The sequence below is a fragment of the Girardinichthys multiradiatus genome, chromosome 7 (genome assembly GCF_021462225.1).
Source record: "Girardinichthys multiradiatus isolate DD_20200921_A chromosome 7, DD_fGirMul_XY1, whole genome shotgun sequence".
NCBI classification, from domain to species: Eukaryota; Metazoa; Chordata; class Actinopteri; order Cyprinodontiformes; family Goodeidae; genus Girardinichthys; species Girardinichthys multiradiatus.
In genome coordinates this window covers 28,151,287-28,168,887 of record NC_061800.1, presented here as the reverse complement: position 1 = coordinate 28,168,887, position 17,601 = coordinate 28,151,287, and the positions used below count along the sequence as shown (strand labels likewise).

General features: G+C 40.7%; 1 protein-coding gene across 1 annotated transcript in view; it reads left to right on the top strand.

Annotated features, from left to right (window-relative positions):
- The window catches only part of b3galt1b (UDP-Gal:betaGlcNAc beta 1,3-galactosyltransferase, polypeptide 1b), a 76,845-nt gene extending 61,603 nt beyond the window's left edge, over positions 1–15,242 (top strand). The window contains exon 2 of the mRNA XM_047369591.1: positions 11,883–15,242. Coding sequence (XP_047225547.1) covers positions 12,116–13,105 — 990 coding nt within the window. The 5' untranslated portion in view covers positions 11,883–12,115 and the 3' untranslated portion in view covers positions 13,106–15,242. The remainder of the gene's footprint in view (positions 1–11,882) is intronic.
- Positions 15,243–17,601: the final 2,359 nt, after the last annotated feature.

Here is a 17,601-nt window from a genome sequence, read left to right as displayed (position 1 = left end):
CCACACATCCATTCAACATATTCCTGTAAGAAGGTCTTTTTTTGTCACAAAAATGACCAAATTTCCTGTTTTAAGTTACAGCCACTGGCACTCTGCACTTCCAGTTTAGTACTGAGAAGATTTGAAGGTTTTGTTGTTGTTAAATTATGATGAAATATGCTCCTTAACATAACATACTGATATTTTCTAAATAGGAGCACGGGTGGAGACAGAATTCTAAATGTACAGCTCAGACTGAAGAGATCTACTACTGCAATTGAAAAAGTTTCTTTACAGTTTTGCTTTGGTTTGATCTATGTTGTTTAATGGAGTACTGTAACATTCCAGCAATAAGTGCTGGGTTAGTCTTTTTTTTTCTTTTTTTTTTATCCCCAAGGTTTATGCAGTTTTGTGCAACTGTAGAAATATGGCTTTCAGCAACTCAGTGGTGATTAAGAAGATTTGTCAATGCCAGTGTCAGTTTTATTCATAATTCACTTCGGAAACAGGTACAAGTTGCCCCAAAGTGAAGTTCAGCAATGAAAAAGTATATAAAGGAAACAGTAGTGACAACAAAGGATGAAATCAGTAGGAAATAAATACAGGTTTATTTGTAGAACCACATTTTTACACAAGGTCTTTCCAGTTTCTTTACAGATGCAAAGAAATACCTTACAAATGTATGCATTATATGTAAAGAAAGATAAAGTAAAATGTACATTTAACACAGGTTAATGGATAAATAACAAAAAAAACGCTGATAGAATAAGCATTTGCCTTTCCTAGAAATCTGCTGTATCCTTAAAGGAGCCACATTCCTGCCAAACTTGGGTTTTTAGGGAATTGGTTCCAATGTTGAGGAACATAAAAATGAAACACTCCCTCTAGTTATTTAGTTCTTGTACAGCAAACTTTGAATAAACATCTCTCTGATTACCTAATGAGTCCAGATTGTTCAAATGTGACAAGCAACTCTGACATGTATCTAAACAACTGAGTGGTTTAACGTTTCCCAACTCTAGCAGCAACTAAAAAGGCCCCGTCCTTATCTAATTTAGGATGGATTAAATATATTGTAAAAAGATGTAGGAGTGCAGAAAAGTTGATTTTAGTCTCTCCAGGTGTGGTGGAGAGATCTTTATATTCTGTTTGGATAGTATTTTTTAGTCCGTTCAGTTTTCTCTATCATCTGCTACGTTTTTCCAACTGTTACGTCACAGTATTTGCTGCAGAACAGCTAAATATGGTCATGGACTTGTAGTTGATCAATTTCGCATATCCGCCATGTTTATTTCTCACTGTGATTTTGTAGTCCGAGCTCAAGTATGCCTACGCTGCAAGAGGATCAGTGGAGGAAATTCCAATTTCCCGTCAGAAAGTCCAGAGAGAAGTTGCTATGAACTTTGGAGAAAGGCCGCTGAACATTTCATCCGTTACCAACTGCCAGGCTCGCTCCACAGATCAAACACACACACTTGTAGTTCACATTTGTGAAACAAAAAATCAAATTCCCACTCTTTGGAAATAATACGTTTTCTGCCTCTTTCTAGCCTGACTGAACTATGCCTGACTGAATCAACAGGATTTAAAGAGACGGCACCAAAACGAGTTGCTCTCAGATGCACCTCAGAACAGGGGTAATAGAGGAGCCTGCGGAGCTACAATAACAAGGAGTTCAGACCAAAGCATTGCAGTTCCACTTATATTCAACTGAGTGATTTAAGGGTGAAAAGTAAGGCTTCAAAAGCTTGATATGTGCCCTTTAAGAACCAGCGAGGAGGAGTATTTGATTAGCCTTTGTGTTTCAGGTGAAGTCTGGTGTAAAAGAGTCTGTCTTTAAAAACGAGCAAAAAAAAAAAAGCCTAAAATCAATCCTGCAATGGACAGGGAGCCAATGAAGCGAAATCAACACTGATGTTATAACTTCAGGTTCTCCTGAAAAGCCAATTAAAAGCATTTTTACCAGCAGCAAACAATGGAGAATTGACTTGTTCATATTTTTGTTTTATAATTTTAAATTGTAAAAATAAAATTATTGATACTTTTTTTTTCAAAGTTTTGGAAAAGTTAAAATTTTCTATTTTTAACAAAAGTCAACAAAATTATTACTGCCTCATCAGTGAACTGAATTTCTAGTTTAATTATTATTATTTAAAAAGTGTACATGAGCTAAATCAGCAAAAATTCAACCCAAGGTTCATAATGTAATTATCGAGTAGAAACAACTAAATGCAAAGTAAAGTTTTAAAATACTAAGTTTAAAAATGTGTCATCTGTGTGAGGCTAATTATTATATTTCAAATCTGTATTAAGGTACCATCTCTGAAGTTTTGCCATTAATAAGATTTATCAGTATATGTATAGCCAGAAATATTCAAAAGGGGTTGTGTCAAATAAAAGCAAGGTCATCAATTTAGATTTTTTTGGCGAGGACCCTACCTAATCCTCCAGCTTTTTATAATTCAGGCTGGCAATCTATTAGCACTGAGACAATGTTATTGGAAAAACACTTTAGAAACCTCACTGCACACAGTCATGGAGCCATGAATCAAAACATTTGTGTTCGTGTATAGAGGAGTACGTAAGAGCCTTTTCAAAAGAGCCCACCAAACATTCAACGCAGGAGCTTGGAGAAGGAAATGTCAGGTGTTGATGAATGGATGTCTTTGTGCCCTACTCCCTACACCAGTTTACCTCTTGCCATATAACAAATCATGATAAATTAGGTTTCAGTTGCTAGTATAGGCTAATTATTCCCCCCTTCCATTCCCCTCTCTGTCGCACTTCTCTATTGAGGTTTGTTGAGGTTTGTGTCCTGCGGCTCCGGTGCTCATAATGTTTAGCACGCACACCTGTTCCACCGCTTACAGGCTGTTTTATGCCTCACCATTTATTTTCTGACCATCTCTATTTCTACTCTTCTTACAGAGAGTTTATGCCCGACAATGAATGTGACATCCTGTAATATGCAAGACTGATTGGGATAAATGTGTTCCAAAGGTGACGACATGCAGGCTCTGGTCAGTTCTTCAGTGATATAAATGCAAGTGATCACATCTTTAATACTTATGAAGAATCAGAGTATAAATTCTCAGTCTTCCTGAAAGTACCTCACCCTGAAGCGTCTTTTTCCAGAAACCAATAGAAACAATGAGTTATTGACACAATGATAGTCAGGGAGGAGAAATTAAGGGAAGTCCAACTTTAGCACAATTCATAATGGATGATGAATTTGTTACATACCAGAGCTGGCACTGGACTATGCCCCTTTAGACAACAACAGCTGCCATCAAGCTTTTTTGAAAACTGGCAATCAGTCTTTCACATTATTGTGAAAGAATTTCTGACCACTCTTCTTTGCAGAATTGTTTTAATTCAGCCACACTGGAGGGTTTTCAAGCAAGGATTGTCTGATTAAAGTCATGCGAAGGCATCTTAATCTTATTTATGTATTGACTTTGACTATGTGACTACACCTTTCTTTTGAGCCTTTCAAAGATAGACTTGCTGGTGTGCCTTGGAATATTTTAATGCTGCAAAAACCCATTTGTGCTTCAGCTTATAGTCACAAACTGATAGACTGATGTTCTCCTTAAGGGTTTTCTGGCAAAAAGCTGAATTTATAGTTGAAGAGGCAAAGCAGCCCCAGACCATCACACTACCGTCACCATGTTTGACTATAAGTATGTTCTTTTTCTGAAATGCTGTGTTATTTTTACACCAGATGTATCAAGCCATGGAACATTCCAGAGCTTCACTTTTTGTCAATCTTTTAATAGTTTTTGGGATAATAAAGATGTGAGAAAGGTCTTTGTGCTATTGGTCTCTTTCACATTGTTGAATCTTAAAAAACTGAACTTATGTGAGGCAAGGGAGACCTGCAGTGCTTTGGGGTGTAGACTGACTAATGAGTGGAGCTTCTTCTTCCTGAACTGTTATTTATCTTGTCCATTCTTGGGAGCGTTTCCACTGTGGGGTCGTGAGGGCTGATCTGGTCAAATTTCCCACCACATCAGTGTCTCGCTCAGCAACTATCATGAATTGCTTAAATAGTCGTAGTAGAACAAAACCAGAGGATGAAACAGACTCAGCACACAGGATAAGACGGTAAATGAGGTTTATTTCTACTGTAGACTTTGTTTAAGGAATCTTGAGTTGGAGTTGTCCAGAAGCCAGAGGAGGAGGAGGTAAACCCAGGAATCCAAGGAGAGAGAGAGAGTACTGGTGATGAGAATATTTACAGTGCAGTCCTTAGGAGGGAGTATTACCAGATGTTGGCAGGCAGGTAGGCAGATAGGCAGGTCAACAGGCAGACAGATAGGCAGGCAGACAGGAGTCCACATAACTGAGGTTATGTTCCAGCAAAGGTCTGTATCAGCAGCTACCTTAAGAAGCCCATGAGCTCATTAGGAGAATGCGTTGCAGCTGCAGACAATGAGCTGCCAGAACCAACCAGAAGGGGAGGAGCAGAGATCCTACAGTACCCTCCCCTCAATGATTGCCTCCAGGCAATCCAGAACGCTTTTCAGGATGGCGTTTGTAAAAGGACTTGATGAGGGCAGGGTCCAGGATGTGAGAACGGGGAACCCAGGTTCTCTCTTCAGGTCCATATCCTGCCCAATCCACAAGATATTGAAAACCACGCCCCCTACGCCGAACATCCAGGATACGATTGACCGTATTTGCAGGGTGGTCATCAATGAGTCGAGCAGGGGGAGGGGGCTTGGTGGGAGGACTCAGGGGGCTTTGCGAGACTGGCTTGATCTGGGAAACATGGAAAGTAGGGTGAATGTGCATGGAAGATGGTAGTTTGAGTCTCACCACAGATGGGTTGATGATCCTCTTGATGAGAAAAGGGCCAATGAAACGGGGGGCCAACTTTCTAGGAGTATCTTTTAATTTAATATTCCTGGTGGAAAGCCAGACTCTCTGATTGACGTGGTAGACAGGTGCAGCAGAACGGTGACGGTTAGCGAACCTCTTATTTTGTTCCAGATTGCGTAGGAGGGTCCTCCTGGTCTGTTGCCAGATCCTACGACACCTGGAAACATAATGCTGAACAGAGGGGACCAGGATGTCAGATTCAACACTGGGAAACAGCGGAGGTAGATAGCCCAGTGAAGCCTCAAAGTGGGACAAACCAGTAGCAGAGGAAGTATGTGTGTTGTGAGCATATTCGATCCACGTGAGATGTTTGCACCAAGAAGAGGGGTTGTCATTTATTACGCACCTCAAGGCAACTTCAAGTTCCTGGTTGCATCTTTCTGTCTGTCCATTAGATTGGGGGTGGTATCCAGACGAAAGACTTACGGAGGCACCAAGAGCTTTGCAAAACTCCTTCCAAACTTGCGAGATGAACTGCGGGCCTCGGTCAGAAACAATGTCCAAAGGTATGCCATGGATGCGGAAAACGTGGAGAACCAAGAGTTGGGCAGTCTCCAATGCAGACGGAAGCTTGGGTAAAGGAACAAAATGGGCTGTCTTAGAGAATCTGTCAACAACAGTAAGGATGACTGTGTTACCATCAGATGGCGGGAGACCGGTGATGAAATCAACGGAAATGTGGGACCAGGGGCGGCTAGGTGTGGGCAGAGGTTGAAGAAGACCAGCAGGGGGTTGATTAGTGTTCTTGTTTCGAGCACATGTGGAACAAGCTGCAACAAAATCTTTAATGTTGAGGTTCATAGTCGGCCACCAGAAATACCTTTTGGTAAATGTGATCATACGAGTCACCCCAGGATGACAAGTCAGTTTATTGTTGTGCACCCAATCCAGAACTTTATTGACGACAGAGTTGGGAACAAACAGCTTGCCCACTGGGCCAGTACCTGGGTCATGTTCGGACCTCTGTGCCTCCCTGATGTCCTTTTCAATGGCCCAGGTGAGGGCGCCCACAATACAAGAATCCGGTAAGATGGAAGCTTCACTCTTGAGTTGGTCAGAATGAGAGAACTGGCGAGAGAGAGCGTCAGGCTTAATGTTCTTGGAACCGGGTCTGTAGGAGATAGAAAAATGAAAACGAGCAAAAAACAGAGACCAACGGGCTTGTCTGGGGTTAAGTCTCTTGGCATTTTGAATGTAGGAGAGGTTCTTGTGATCAGTCCAAATGAGAAAAGGGACTTCAGTACCCTCTAACCAATGCCGCCATTCCTCAAGCGCCAACTTGATGGCTAAAGGTTCACGGTTGCCCACATCATAATTTTGCTCTGCTGGAGACAAGCGACGAGAAAAATAGGCACATGGATGTACTTTATCATCCAGAGGAGACCGTTGAGATAGAATAGCCCCTACTCCAATGTCAGAAGCATCAACCTCTACAATAAATTGTGCACATTGATCAGGATGGGTCAATATGGGTGCTGAAGAAAATAGAGTCTTTAACTCACCAAATGCCCTTTCTGCCTCAGGAGTCCAATGGAACGTTTTCAGAGAGGAGGTGAGTTGAGTGAGAGGTGCAGTGACCTGACTGTAGTTCCTTATAAATCTCCTATAAAAATGTGTAAATCCCAAGAACCTTTGAAGTTGCCTGCGATCAGTTGGAGTAGGCCACTCTGCCACTGCCTTGGTTTTCTCGGGATCAGTTCTGTACCTGCCTACCTCAAAAATAAAACCCAAAAAAGACACAGATGTGACACTGAATTCGCATTTTTCGGCTTTAACAAAGAGTTGATTCTCAAAAAGCCTGTGGAGAACTGTTCTGACATGCTGGCGATGTTGTTCTATGTCCTGGGAAAAAATCAAAATGTCATCCAGATAAATAAAAACAAAGAGGTTGAGAAAGTCACTAAGAACATCATTAATAAGAGCCTGGAAAACAGCGGGTGCATTAGTCAACCCGGAAGGCATAACAAAATACTCAAAATGTCCCAGGGGGGTTTTGAAAGCCGTTTTCCACTCATCACCCTCTCGGATCCGGACCAAATGGTAAGCATTGCGCAGGTCGAGTTTAGCGAAGATCTTGGCAGAATGTAATTGATTATGTAAGGAATCAATAAGTGGTAGTGGGTATTTATTTTTAATAGTGATTTGATTCAATCCTCTATAATCAATACAAGGTCTTAATGTGCCGTCCTTCTTACCCACGGAGAAGAATCCGGCGCCAACAGGGGAGGTAGACGGACGAATGATCCCAGATGCTAAAGAATCCTCAATGTACTCTTTCATGACCTTTCTCTCTGGTCCGGAGAGATTAAAGAGTCTGCTGGATGGTAGCGGAGCGCCTGGGAGGAGATCAATAGGGCAGTCATAGGGGCGATGCAGAGGTAAAGAAAGAGCCCCTTGTTTGCTAAACACAGGTGCGAGATTGTGGTATTCAGATGGAACTTTGGACAGATCAACAGGCTCAGAAGGTTTGAGTTGTTTGATAGAGTGAGAGACAGCAGTTCTTAAGCAGTTCTGGAGACAGAGATTACTCCATCTCTCTACTCTGCCCTCCACCCAATTAATAGCAGGATTATGTTTCTGCAACCAGGGAAACCCCAAAACTAATTGTGGAGAGATGGAAGAGACAACAAAGAACTCACCCCATTCATGATGGTTACCAGAGATGATGATGTGAAGCTGAGGCACTTTAAATCTCACTTGAGACATGGTTTGACCAGTGATGCCAGTGACAGAAAGGGAATGGTTGAGAGGCTGAGAGGGTATTTGAAGTTTATCAACCAGATCCGAGGAAATAAGATTCTGTTCAGCACCAGAATCAATAAAAGCGTCAACAGGAAACTTCTCTTGGCCAACAATAATAGTGACCGGAAAACACAGACGAGAGACAGGGGAAGAATGGGATATGCTCACCAAAGTCCCCTGACCTATTGACGAGCCCTCTCTTTTCCCTTCTTGGGGCATTTTGTGATAAAATGTCCTCCTCGTCCACAATATAGGCAAAGACCACCCTCAAAGCGACATTGTCGTTCCTCTGGGGAGAGTCGAGTGTGACCAATTTGCATCGGCTCCGGTTCCGCAGATCCCTCTGAAGAGGAAGTGGGTGCGTCGAGGATAGTGGTTCGAGGCGCCAGAGAGTGCTTCCACTGTGAATTGTAGTTCCTTTCTGTTTGTCTCTCTCTTAGACGGTTGTCAATGCGGATCGATAGGTTGATTAATTCATCCAGTCTTTCGGGTTTATCTCTCAAAACCAACTGGTCCTTTACTTGATCTGCAAGGGAATTAACAAAAAATACCCTTGAGTGCCGCTTCATCCCAACCCACCTCCTGCGCTGCCACCCGGAAGTCGATGGCAAACTCCGCCAACGCTCTCCTTCCCTGTTTGAGGGTGAGTATCTTCTTAGCCGCTGCCTCCTGCTGGAGTGGTTGATCGAAGACTCTCTTGAAGTGACTGAAAAAAATAGCATAACTAAGAGACTTATCAGGGTTAGATGCCAAATAGGCGTGCGCCCAGCGCAGAGCAGATCCCTTTAGCGAGGTAACAATATAAGTAATCTTGGAGGCAGCAGTAGGGAAAAGGGAGGGGGAACGACTAAATGCTAATTCACACTGGAGAGAAAAACCACCAAAGTTATTAGGATTACCATCAAACAGTTCAGACGGATGGAAGTCAGGCTCTCGGATCCCAGAAGATAGAATTGTGGGTGGCTGAGGATTCTCTAAACGAGCTGGAGGATTGGAAGAGGCAGGTGAGAGTTTGGTTAGGATTTCGCTTAAAGCATGAACCATACCACCAAGTTCCGTGAGATGAGAATCCGTAGTCCTTTGTTGTTGCAGTAGCTGTTGAAGCATGGTTTCAGTAGATTGTAGGCTTTCCTTTAAGCAAGTCTGTTCATCATCTGAATTGTTCTTCGACATGTTAGATGGCTGGAACATACTATCATGAATTGCTTAAATAGTCGAAGTAGAACAAAACCAGAGGATGAAACAGACTCAGCACACAGGATAAGACGGTAAATTAGGTTTATTTCTACTGTAGACTTTGTTTAAGGAATCTTGAGTTGGAGTTGTCCAGACGCCAGAGGAGGTAAACCCAGGAATCCAAGGAGAGAGAGAGAGAGTACTGGTGATGAGAATATTTACAGTGCAGTCCTTAGGAGGGAGTATTACCAGTTGTTGGCAGGCAGGTAGGCCGATAGGCAGGTCGACAGGCAGACGGATAGGCAGGCAGACAGGAGTCCACATAACTGAGGTTATGTTCCAGCAAAGGTCTGTATCAGCAGCTACCTTAAGAAGCCCATGAGCTCATTAGGAGAATGTGTTGCAGCTGCAGACAATGAGCTGCCAGAACCAACCAGAAGGGGAGGAGCAGAGATCCTACAGCAACTCAGTGTAGGAGCAAGATTGGTCCCAAAAATAAAAGCCATCATTTGCGACAAAAATCCATAAACAATGATTCTGTCGCAGATTTCCTTGTTTTCCTGCTTTAAGTGATAGAAGGACAGGGATAACAGGGAAGAAAGCTGCAGCTGGGATTAAGACTCGGTGTTTGAGTCATAAACTCTTGAATCATTTCAGTTCATTTGAAAAAATAATTGAGTTGTTGAGGTCTTCAAACTAATGTGTCTTGAGATGTTGCCCTGGATTTTGTTGAGACCTTTTGGATGAGCCGTCGATACGCTCTTGCAGTAATTTTGGTAGGCTGGACACTCCTGGGAAGATGTACCACTGTTCCATATTTTCTCTATTTGAGGACAATTGCTCTCACTGTGGTTCATGGAGTCTAAAAGCCCTAGAAATGACCGATGTCAATAATTTGGTTTCACATCCGAGATCAGGGACACGCATGTTGCTTTTTGGGATTGTTTAGCATACTTCATGTTATTAGACTGGTTCTATTTAAGTGATTTGTTGGTGTATAAGTCTGTCACTAACCAGGGCTGGCCGAGGTAGGTGAAATTAAACCAAAATATGTGGTTAATCAAAGTTAATTCATTGTTAACAATTGGGTTGGATAACCTTTATCTCTCAATAAACAGAAGTCTCATTTCAAAACTGGGATTTGTATTTAGTCCTGTTATTTTTGTCTGATTTAAAATTTGTTTGATGATCTGAAACATTTATGTGACAAAAAAGAAAAAACAGAAAACAATCTGTAAAAGTGACGTTACTGTATATTTAGGCCACATGACTGACTATTTAATTTAAGTGATTACTGTAATTCATACACTTGACATTTTTGTGGTTGCTGTTCTACTTGCATATCAAGCATATTTTCTTAAGTAGTGATTTATATTGTTTAAAGTTATAATGAATGGCAGGCTCTGTGTAGATCCCAATTACCACCTTTCACACCGGGAGTCACACATTGATTTAGAAAGCATTGCTCTGTGAAGGTGCAGCAAAGCAGAAAGTATGTAATTATCCTTTGCTTTGTTAAAATTGTGAAGGATACAAATTGTGTTTTTTATCAGGTATCTCTCTGTGGCATCCATTTTAAGCTTTCTTTACAGCCAGCTTTAAAAGCTTTAAAAGTGACATACATTGCCTCCTGACAGGCAAATTCTCCTATTTTTATGGTTCATACATTTACATGAGCTGCTTTTCATTATAACGATTATCATCACTCACTCACAACTGTTTAAGTTAACAATACAAAACTTCCTGTCACAAATTGAACAAAAAGTAGAATGAAATGTTTCTGCAATGAATAACTGAACAGGTGTGTATTTATGGAATGTGAACCAGGTGGAGCAAGGAGACAGATTAGCTTGGGGCAGGTAAACCGGATAAGTTAATTGGCAGGACAAAACATGGCTTGAGCAGAACGAAAATCCAAGGACGCAAACTAATAGAAACAAAACAAAAAAAACAAAAAAAACATGAAACTAATGTATAACCAGATCCAAAAACCAAACTTGACAAAACATGAACAAGACTAAAACATAACCAGAAAAATAAACAGAAACATGATTCAAAACTCCAACTGTGAAAGGAGACCAACAAAACCCCAAAACACCCACAAATCATGACAAAAAGGCTGTAAAAAAAAAAAACGTCTGTCTTCTTGGAAGCAGGGTATAAAGAATTGAAAGATAACTAAAACCTTTTTTAAACGGTGGGAAAAAAAACGTTGATATATTTGCATTTCTTATGTCTTGTTCTTAAGTAAAAACATCACATTCTGGGTTTGGATCGGACCAAAGTGCAGATAAGAGCTTGGCAGCCGCATGATGAGAGGAAGGCTTCTTTTTAATTAAAGGTCTCCAAAACGTAAAATAATCATAGCTTGTACAAACACGAGTCGAGCCAAAAACTTACATGTGTACACAGTTGTAGCAAAACTGAGCATAAACAGGGGTAGCGAATGAGGAATAGTGACAGAGGAACCAGCAGGGAACAAAGAACACAGACCAACTAATATACAGGGAGTAAAATAAAAGCAAGTAATCACAAGAACTAAGAACAGGTGTGGCAAGGAGACATGGAGGCATAAGGGACAGGTGGAACTAATTAACAATAAAGGAAAACATAGACCTGAGAACCGTTAATACAAAAACACAAGAACACCAAGTCCAAGGATGTCATAACATGACAAAAACGTTATGTGGTGGAAGCAGTTGTTTGCTCCTTTCAATCCTATGAGATCTCACAGAAGACTGATATAGGAGAAATAATATGAACAACGCAGTTTGCTCTGAGACTCCTTATGGAAACCAAGATGGAAAATGGAGGAAGTCATCTAATATTAACCTAGCCCCCCTATTCTCAGCATCAAGCAGAGGGCTCTGACTTGCCATTGACTCTGCATATGTGTAAAAACAACAGAACTGTTTTTCAAGGTACAAGCAACAGACGTTTTTAATCTGGTGCCTCTGCTTCTCACATTCATATATGAATGTCCTCTACAAAGTTTAATGCATTTAAAATAAAAGCTCCTGAATAATCAATGCATATGTACATTTTAAAGCCACATATATACTTTAGACTAATGTACTGTTTCTCCGTCTCCTCTTTTTCAGATGTAAATGGAGATGCAGCGCTATCGCCAAGAATCTGGACATTCGTTCAGCTCTAAAGTGCTTTGCATTAAATTGCAAATAGCATCTCTTCTCGCTAAAGCAATCCATTATTGACAATTAATGTCAAAACACATGCTCGAGCAGCTTGATGCTGCCTCACTGGGTGGAACATCACTAATGGAAGGAAAACCATATAAGAGCCAGGTCGTCAAAATACACCTAAGAGCAGCATAATGCCTTCGAAAGTATCATGTTTATACATACTGACAGTGGTCTGCTGGGCGAGCGCCTTGTGGTACTTGAGCATTACGCGCCCGACGTCCACATATGTCGGCCACATGGCTGTGCCTAAACGAAGGATAATGAAACCACCTCCCAAAAACATCACATTTACCAACATCCGCACCCGCCCCCTTAACCCACATGCCTTTGAATTTATAATAAATGAACCGAAAAAGTGTGAAAGCGTTGCTCCCTTCCTGGTTATCCTCATCAGCACCACGCACAAGGAGTTTGACGCACGGCAGGCCATCCGGGAGACCTGGGGCGACGAGAGCACCTTCAGCGACATTCGCATTCTCACCATCTTTCTTCTGGGCAGGAACACCGATGACGTACTTAACCAGATGGTGGAGCAGGAGAGCCAGATCTTCCATGACATTGTAGTGGAGAACTTTTTTGATTCATACCACAATCTCACCCTGAAGACCCTAATGGGCATGCGATGGGTGGCGACATTCTGCCCAAAGGCACAGTATGTCATGAAGACGGACAGTGACATCTTTGTCAACATGGACAATCTTATTTACAAGCTTTTAAAGCCCAGAACCAAGCCCAGAAGGAGATACTTTACAGGCTATGTGATAAATGGTGGTCCCATCAGGGATATGCGCAGCAAGTGGTACATGCCCAGAGACTTGTACCCTGAAAACAAATACCCACCGTTCTGTTCAGGCACCGGCTACGTGTTCTCAGCAGACGTAGCCGAGCTAATCTACAAGACTTCGTTGCACACAAGACTGTTGCATCTGGAGGACGTGTATGTGGGAATGTGTTTGCGTAAACTAGGCATACACCCTTATCAGAACAGTGGGTTCAATCACTGGAAAATGGCGTACAGTCTGTGCAGGTACAGGCGGGTTATCACAGTCCACCAGATCCCCCCGGAGGAGATGCACCGTATCTGGAATGACATGTCCAGCAAGAAGCACCTCAGATGTTAGGGGACATGAGGATCAATGAACAACTTCAATTTATCCCACTGGCTCCCTCCCCAAACTCATTTACTTTGGCCTTTGTATCCTACTACATATTGTCACATTTAATCATATAAAAACTGCAGCTGTTTAAGCAAGTTCAGTTTCATGACCCATGGATTCATTATTATCTATGTCTTCTGCTAATTACATCATTTGTATGGTGTGTATTTTCACTCATTCTTAACGCGATTGTTCAGGAGTTTTAAAGTTAAATGTTTATGGGCTGTTAGTATATTACCTACAGGAGGTAACTCTCAAAGCACTGTTAAGTACAAATCCAGTTTGGTTGCTTCCAGAGGTTGAAGCCTAGTCTGATATAGACAGAAGGATAAACGTGGACCGATTTAAAACCCACTTCAGTCCAAATAACATCATAGCGGTTTACGTAAACACTAGTTTGACATATTTGCATCTGAGGGTTATTAACAAAAAAGCAGATCATTATTTACAAAGGAAATGGAGATAGGAGGCAGTGTACCAACAGTGGCCTTCCAACGGGAAAGACATGTTAACACTGCATGCAGTTATGCCCAGACTTATTCATACCCCTGGCAGATTTGGTTTAAATTAATCCTTTAATTTCAATATCACATTTCTTCTGACTGTAAATATTATTAGCATTTTAGAGTGGCGCGGCCAGACTCCTGACTGAATAAGACAGAGAATCTCTGGAGAGAGCTAAAGATTAGGGTGATGAGAAGGAGGCCCTTCAACCTCAGATTTGGAGCTCATCATCAAAGATAAATCATCAACGGACCAGTGGAAAACGCTGGTCAACAATTCTAATGGTTTGACTGCTGTAATGCTAATAAATGTTTTTTTCCCATAATTATCTAGAATCAAAATAGATACATCTTTTTATTGTCATTAACGTTTGAGATATGCATGTCTCATTAAACCTCTTTGGTTTCATGAAAATAATTTTAGATCTAAATCTGCCTCTGGTATGCATTATTTGGGGTTAACACCCTTACACTCCTTGTTACATAATAAGTAAGGTGTCTGTTAGATAGTTGCTATGATCAGAAATGCTTTACCTGTTCCCCTCTATGGCTTTTTCATGCAGTAAGGTCATTGTTAAAGCACTGCCTCGTAAATGAAATGCCTTGGTGAGTAATGGCACCATTCCTGAGGTTTTCCAGGCTAGTGTTAAAACATCTGCATAGCCTTAGAACAACACTGTTAATGGTTTTTAATTACACCATTTAAGCAAATGATGGAAGCTTTGTAATCTTTGAACTATGAGATCTAACAGCAGCATTTGATACTGTTGATCCCAGTATTCGTATCTGATGTCTGCATTGAGTTCGGAATAAAGGTGCTGCATTGAATTGACTACATTGTACCTGAGTGACAGAAGTTTCTGTATTTACATCGACAATTTTCTGTCTACTCCAGCACCTCTTTCCTGTGGAGTTCCTGAGGGTTTAATCCTTTTTAGCTGCTTTTTCCTCTATTTTGTTTCTCTGTACCTATATCTTTGGCATCTAGTCACGGTTGGCTGTGAATTTTTCAAGCTTCAGTGAAAGTAAAACTGAGGTTGTTTTATTCCACCCTAACAGAAAATATTGTTGTTTTGGATTCATATCTAAAACATGGTGTTACCAATATGGGTTTAATTATGGTTTTGAATTTAAAATTAATAAACAGAGAAGCTCCATTTTGCAGAGAAGCTTATTTCATTCAGGGAAGATAGCAAAATCTTTTGACAACTCATCTCGACTACTGCATTGCACTTTCAGCTGAGGTCAATCAGAGCTCCTTTTCATGCCAATGACTAGTTCAAAATACTGTTTTAACTTGTGCAAAAGAAAAAAACAAAACAAGACACACAAGAGATTGGGCTTTTTAAGTCTTAGCTCCCAAAGTTTGTAACAACTTGCCTTTAAGGTTAGACAGGGATGTTTTTTTCTCCTGTTTTGAGGTCTCTTTAGAAACATATCTATTCACGGTGACCTTCTGCTTAGTGTGAGTGGCTACTTTTCTATTATTGCTTCTTTTTTCTTACAATTGTTCTGCTTTAACTCTGTAGTTTGTTTTTATGTATTTTTATCACCATTTATGTGTGGTTTGATGTCTTTTACATATTTTATTATTGTACAGTACTTTGGTTTACCACATTTTTTTTATGTGCTATACAAATAAATTGGTCTTACAAAGGCAATCACTGTTTAAACTGGAAATGGAGGTTGGAGGCTTTGCACCACCAATAATTTTCCTGTGTGAAACACACACTAAGAATGGAAGAAGTAAAGCATTTCTGATCAGTTTATTTGCCTGAGAGATAAGTAAGGCGATGTTAATATCAATCAAATAGTGCTCATCTAAGCCATTGTGATTTTTTGCTTTTTATGCCACAGTTTCATAAAATGCATAAACAGCAATGACCTTTTTAAAAACGTAATGATTTTTAGACTGGACCGTGCACCTTGACTACCTGTTGGCTTCAGCCTCCAGGTTTAACTGCTCTGGATTTATGCTAAATGCAGATGCTGTGACCTGAAGTTAAGATTATAACTGTGTATAACATTTAAATAAAACCCATCTCCAAGCAACAGGGCTGTACGGTGGCGCAGTTGGTAGCACTGTTGCCTTGCAGCAAGAAGGTCCCGGGTTCGATTCCCGGCCTGGGGTCTTTCTGCATGGAGTTTGCATGTTCTCCCCGTGCATACGTGGGTTCTCACCGGGTACTCCGGCTTCCTCCCACAGTCCAAAGACATGCCTGTTAGGTTAATTGGTCACTCTAAGTTTCCCTTAGGTGTATGAATGAGTGTGTGCATGGTTGTTTGTGTGTTGCCCTGTGATGGACTGGCGACCTGTCCAGGGTGTACCCTGCCTCTTGCCCATTGACTGCTGGAGATAGGCACCAGCTCCCTGTGACCCACTATGGAATAAGCAGTAGAAAATGACTGACTGACTGACCATCTCCAAAAGTCCTAAACTAACCCTTTAAGAGCTGGGTTGTTACTAGTAGGTTGTTGCTACTTTGTAAGAAGTTTGTTGACTAGAAGTAAGCATTAAATGTTGTGGCCTGCCGTGTAGAGACAGTGTGTCACTCACATTTCCCAGGCAATTAAAAGCTCTTCTCCCATTTACTGCAAGTGTCCTTGAGCAAGAATCTCTACCAGCTTCCCAGCTGCTGACCCTCCTTGAGCGTAATCCAGAAGAATGTAAAGAAATCAATATTGCATTACTTGTATATTAGAGCTCTAAATATCTCTAAAAGTATAGTTAAGAAGAGCTTCAGAAGCATGAAAATGCAAGTGCAACCTTGATGACCATGTGCTCTCATGCTCTTTACTCCCTTTCTCCATCTTTTTAATGAGGCTAAATATAAAGAACAGTTTATTAACAATATCCAAATCCAAGTAGGGTGAAGTGATAGTCTAATACAATAGAGTTTATATAAAGAGTGCTCAAGATTTGCTACTTTTTCATGATGAATTTGTGTGATGTTTTTGTTTACATACAATCATTATCACATTGCCTTTTTTTCTAAAATAAGCAGTATGTGTTTTGGATTTTAGATGTATTTTCATGTTTTCCTACTTTGGCGTTTCCATGCCTGATGTAATTATGTGTTTCGGCTACCAGCCTCTCATTACTGTAGCGGCTGGTCTTGGTTATGTGTGTTGTGTATCAGCAACTGTTTCAGCTCATCAGCTGCTCCTCGCACCAAGAAAAGCACTGCATCATGTCATGCGAGACTCTCATTATGTCTAGCTGGGATCATTACAGACTGGATGTATTGTAATGTGTATCAGTGGCTGCAGAAACACTGTCACTGTATAAATAACGTGAAGAAATCTAGCCCTCTTGTAGAAAATGTTGCTCCGGTGGCCAATTATTCTTTTCTTTTTTATTTTCACTGAGGTTTTGTAGTCTTATAAGCTAATGTGACAATTACTGTGAAAGCTTTTATCCCATAAGGGGATTGTTGTTATATATTGTATGTTTTTATACAAAAAAAAACAACTTGAATAATTCAAATTAAATCAGTGCTTTCACTTTTCCCTTCTTCCAGTTTCATCTGTTACACAGATATACAGGGGCCACTGGTCTTCTGGGGATTGTGGATTTATTATTTTTTTAAGGTGCTACATAACATCATTTGTTTAAAATATTTTGCATAATTTATGCAAACCTAATGTGACTGCATTCTAATGTCAATGTTTGCTGTAATATGCATTAATTTGGTCTTTATCCACCATATGTGTTCCTGGTACTCCTATCAGACAAGTCCAGTATAATATTAAATGTGTTATTCTCACCAACTGCCTCAACAACTGATCAGTTGTGTAATGATGAGTTTGAACTACAAAATCAGGACTGGGATCCTTTGCTGGTGTCTAATAAATACCTAAATTCTTGGAGCATTTTTGAGAAGAAACACACATCTGCACAAGTAGATTGGCATTTTTTCGTGTCTTTCTCATTTTAAAAATTGGCCTCTGTATCAT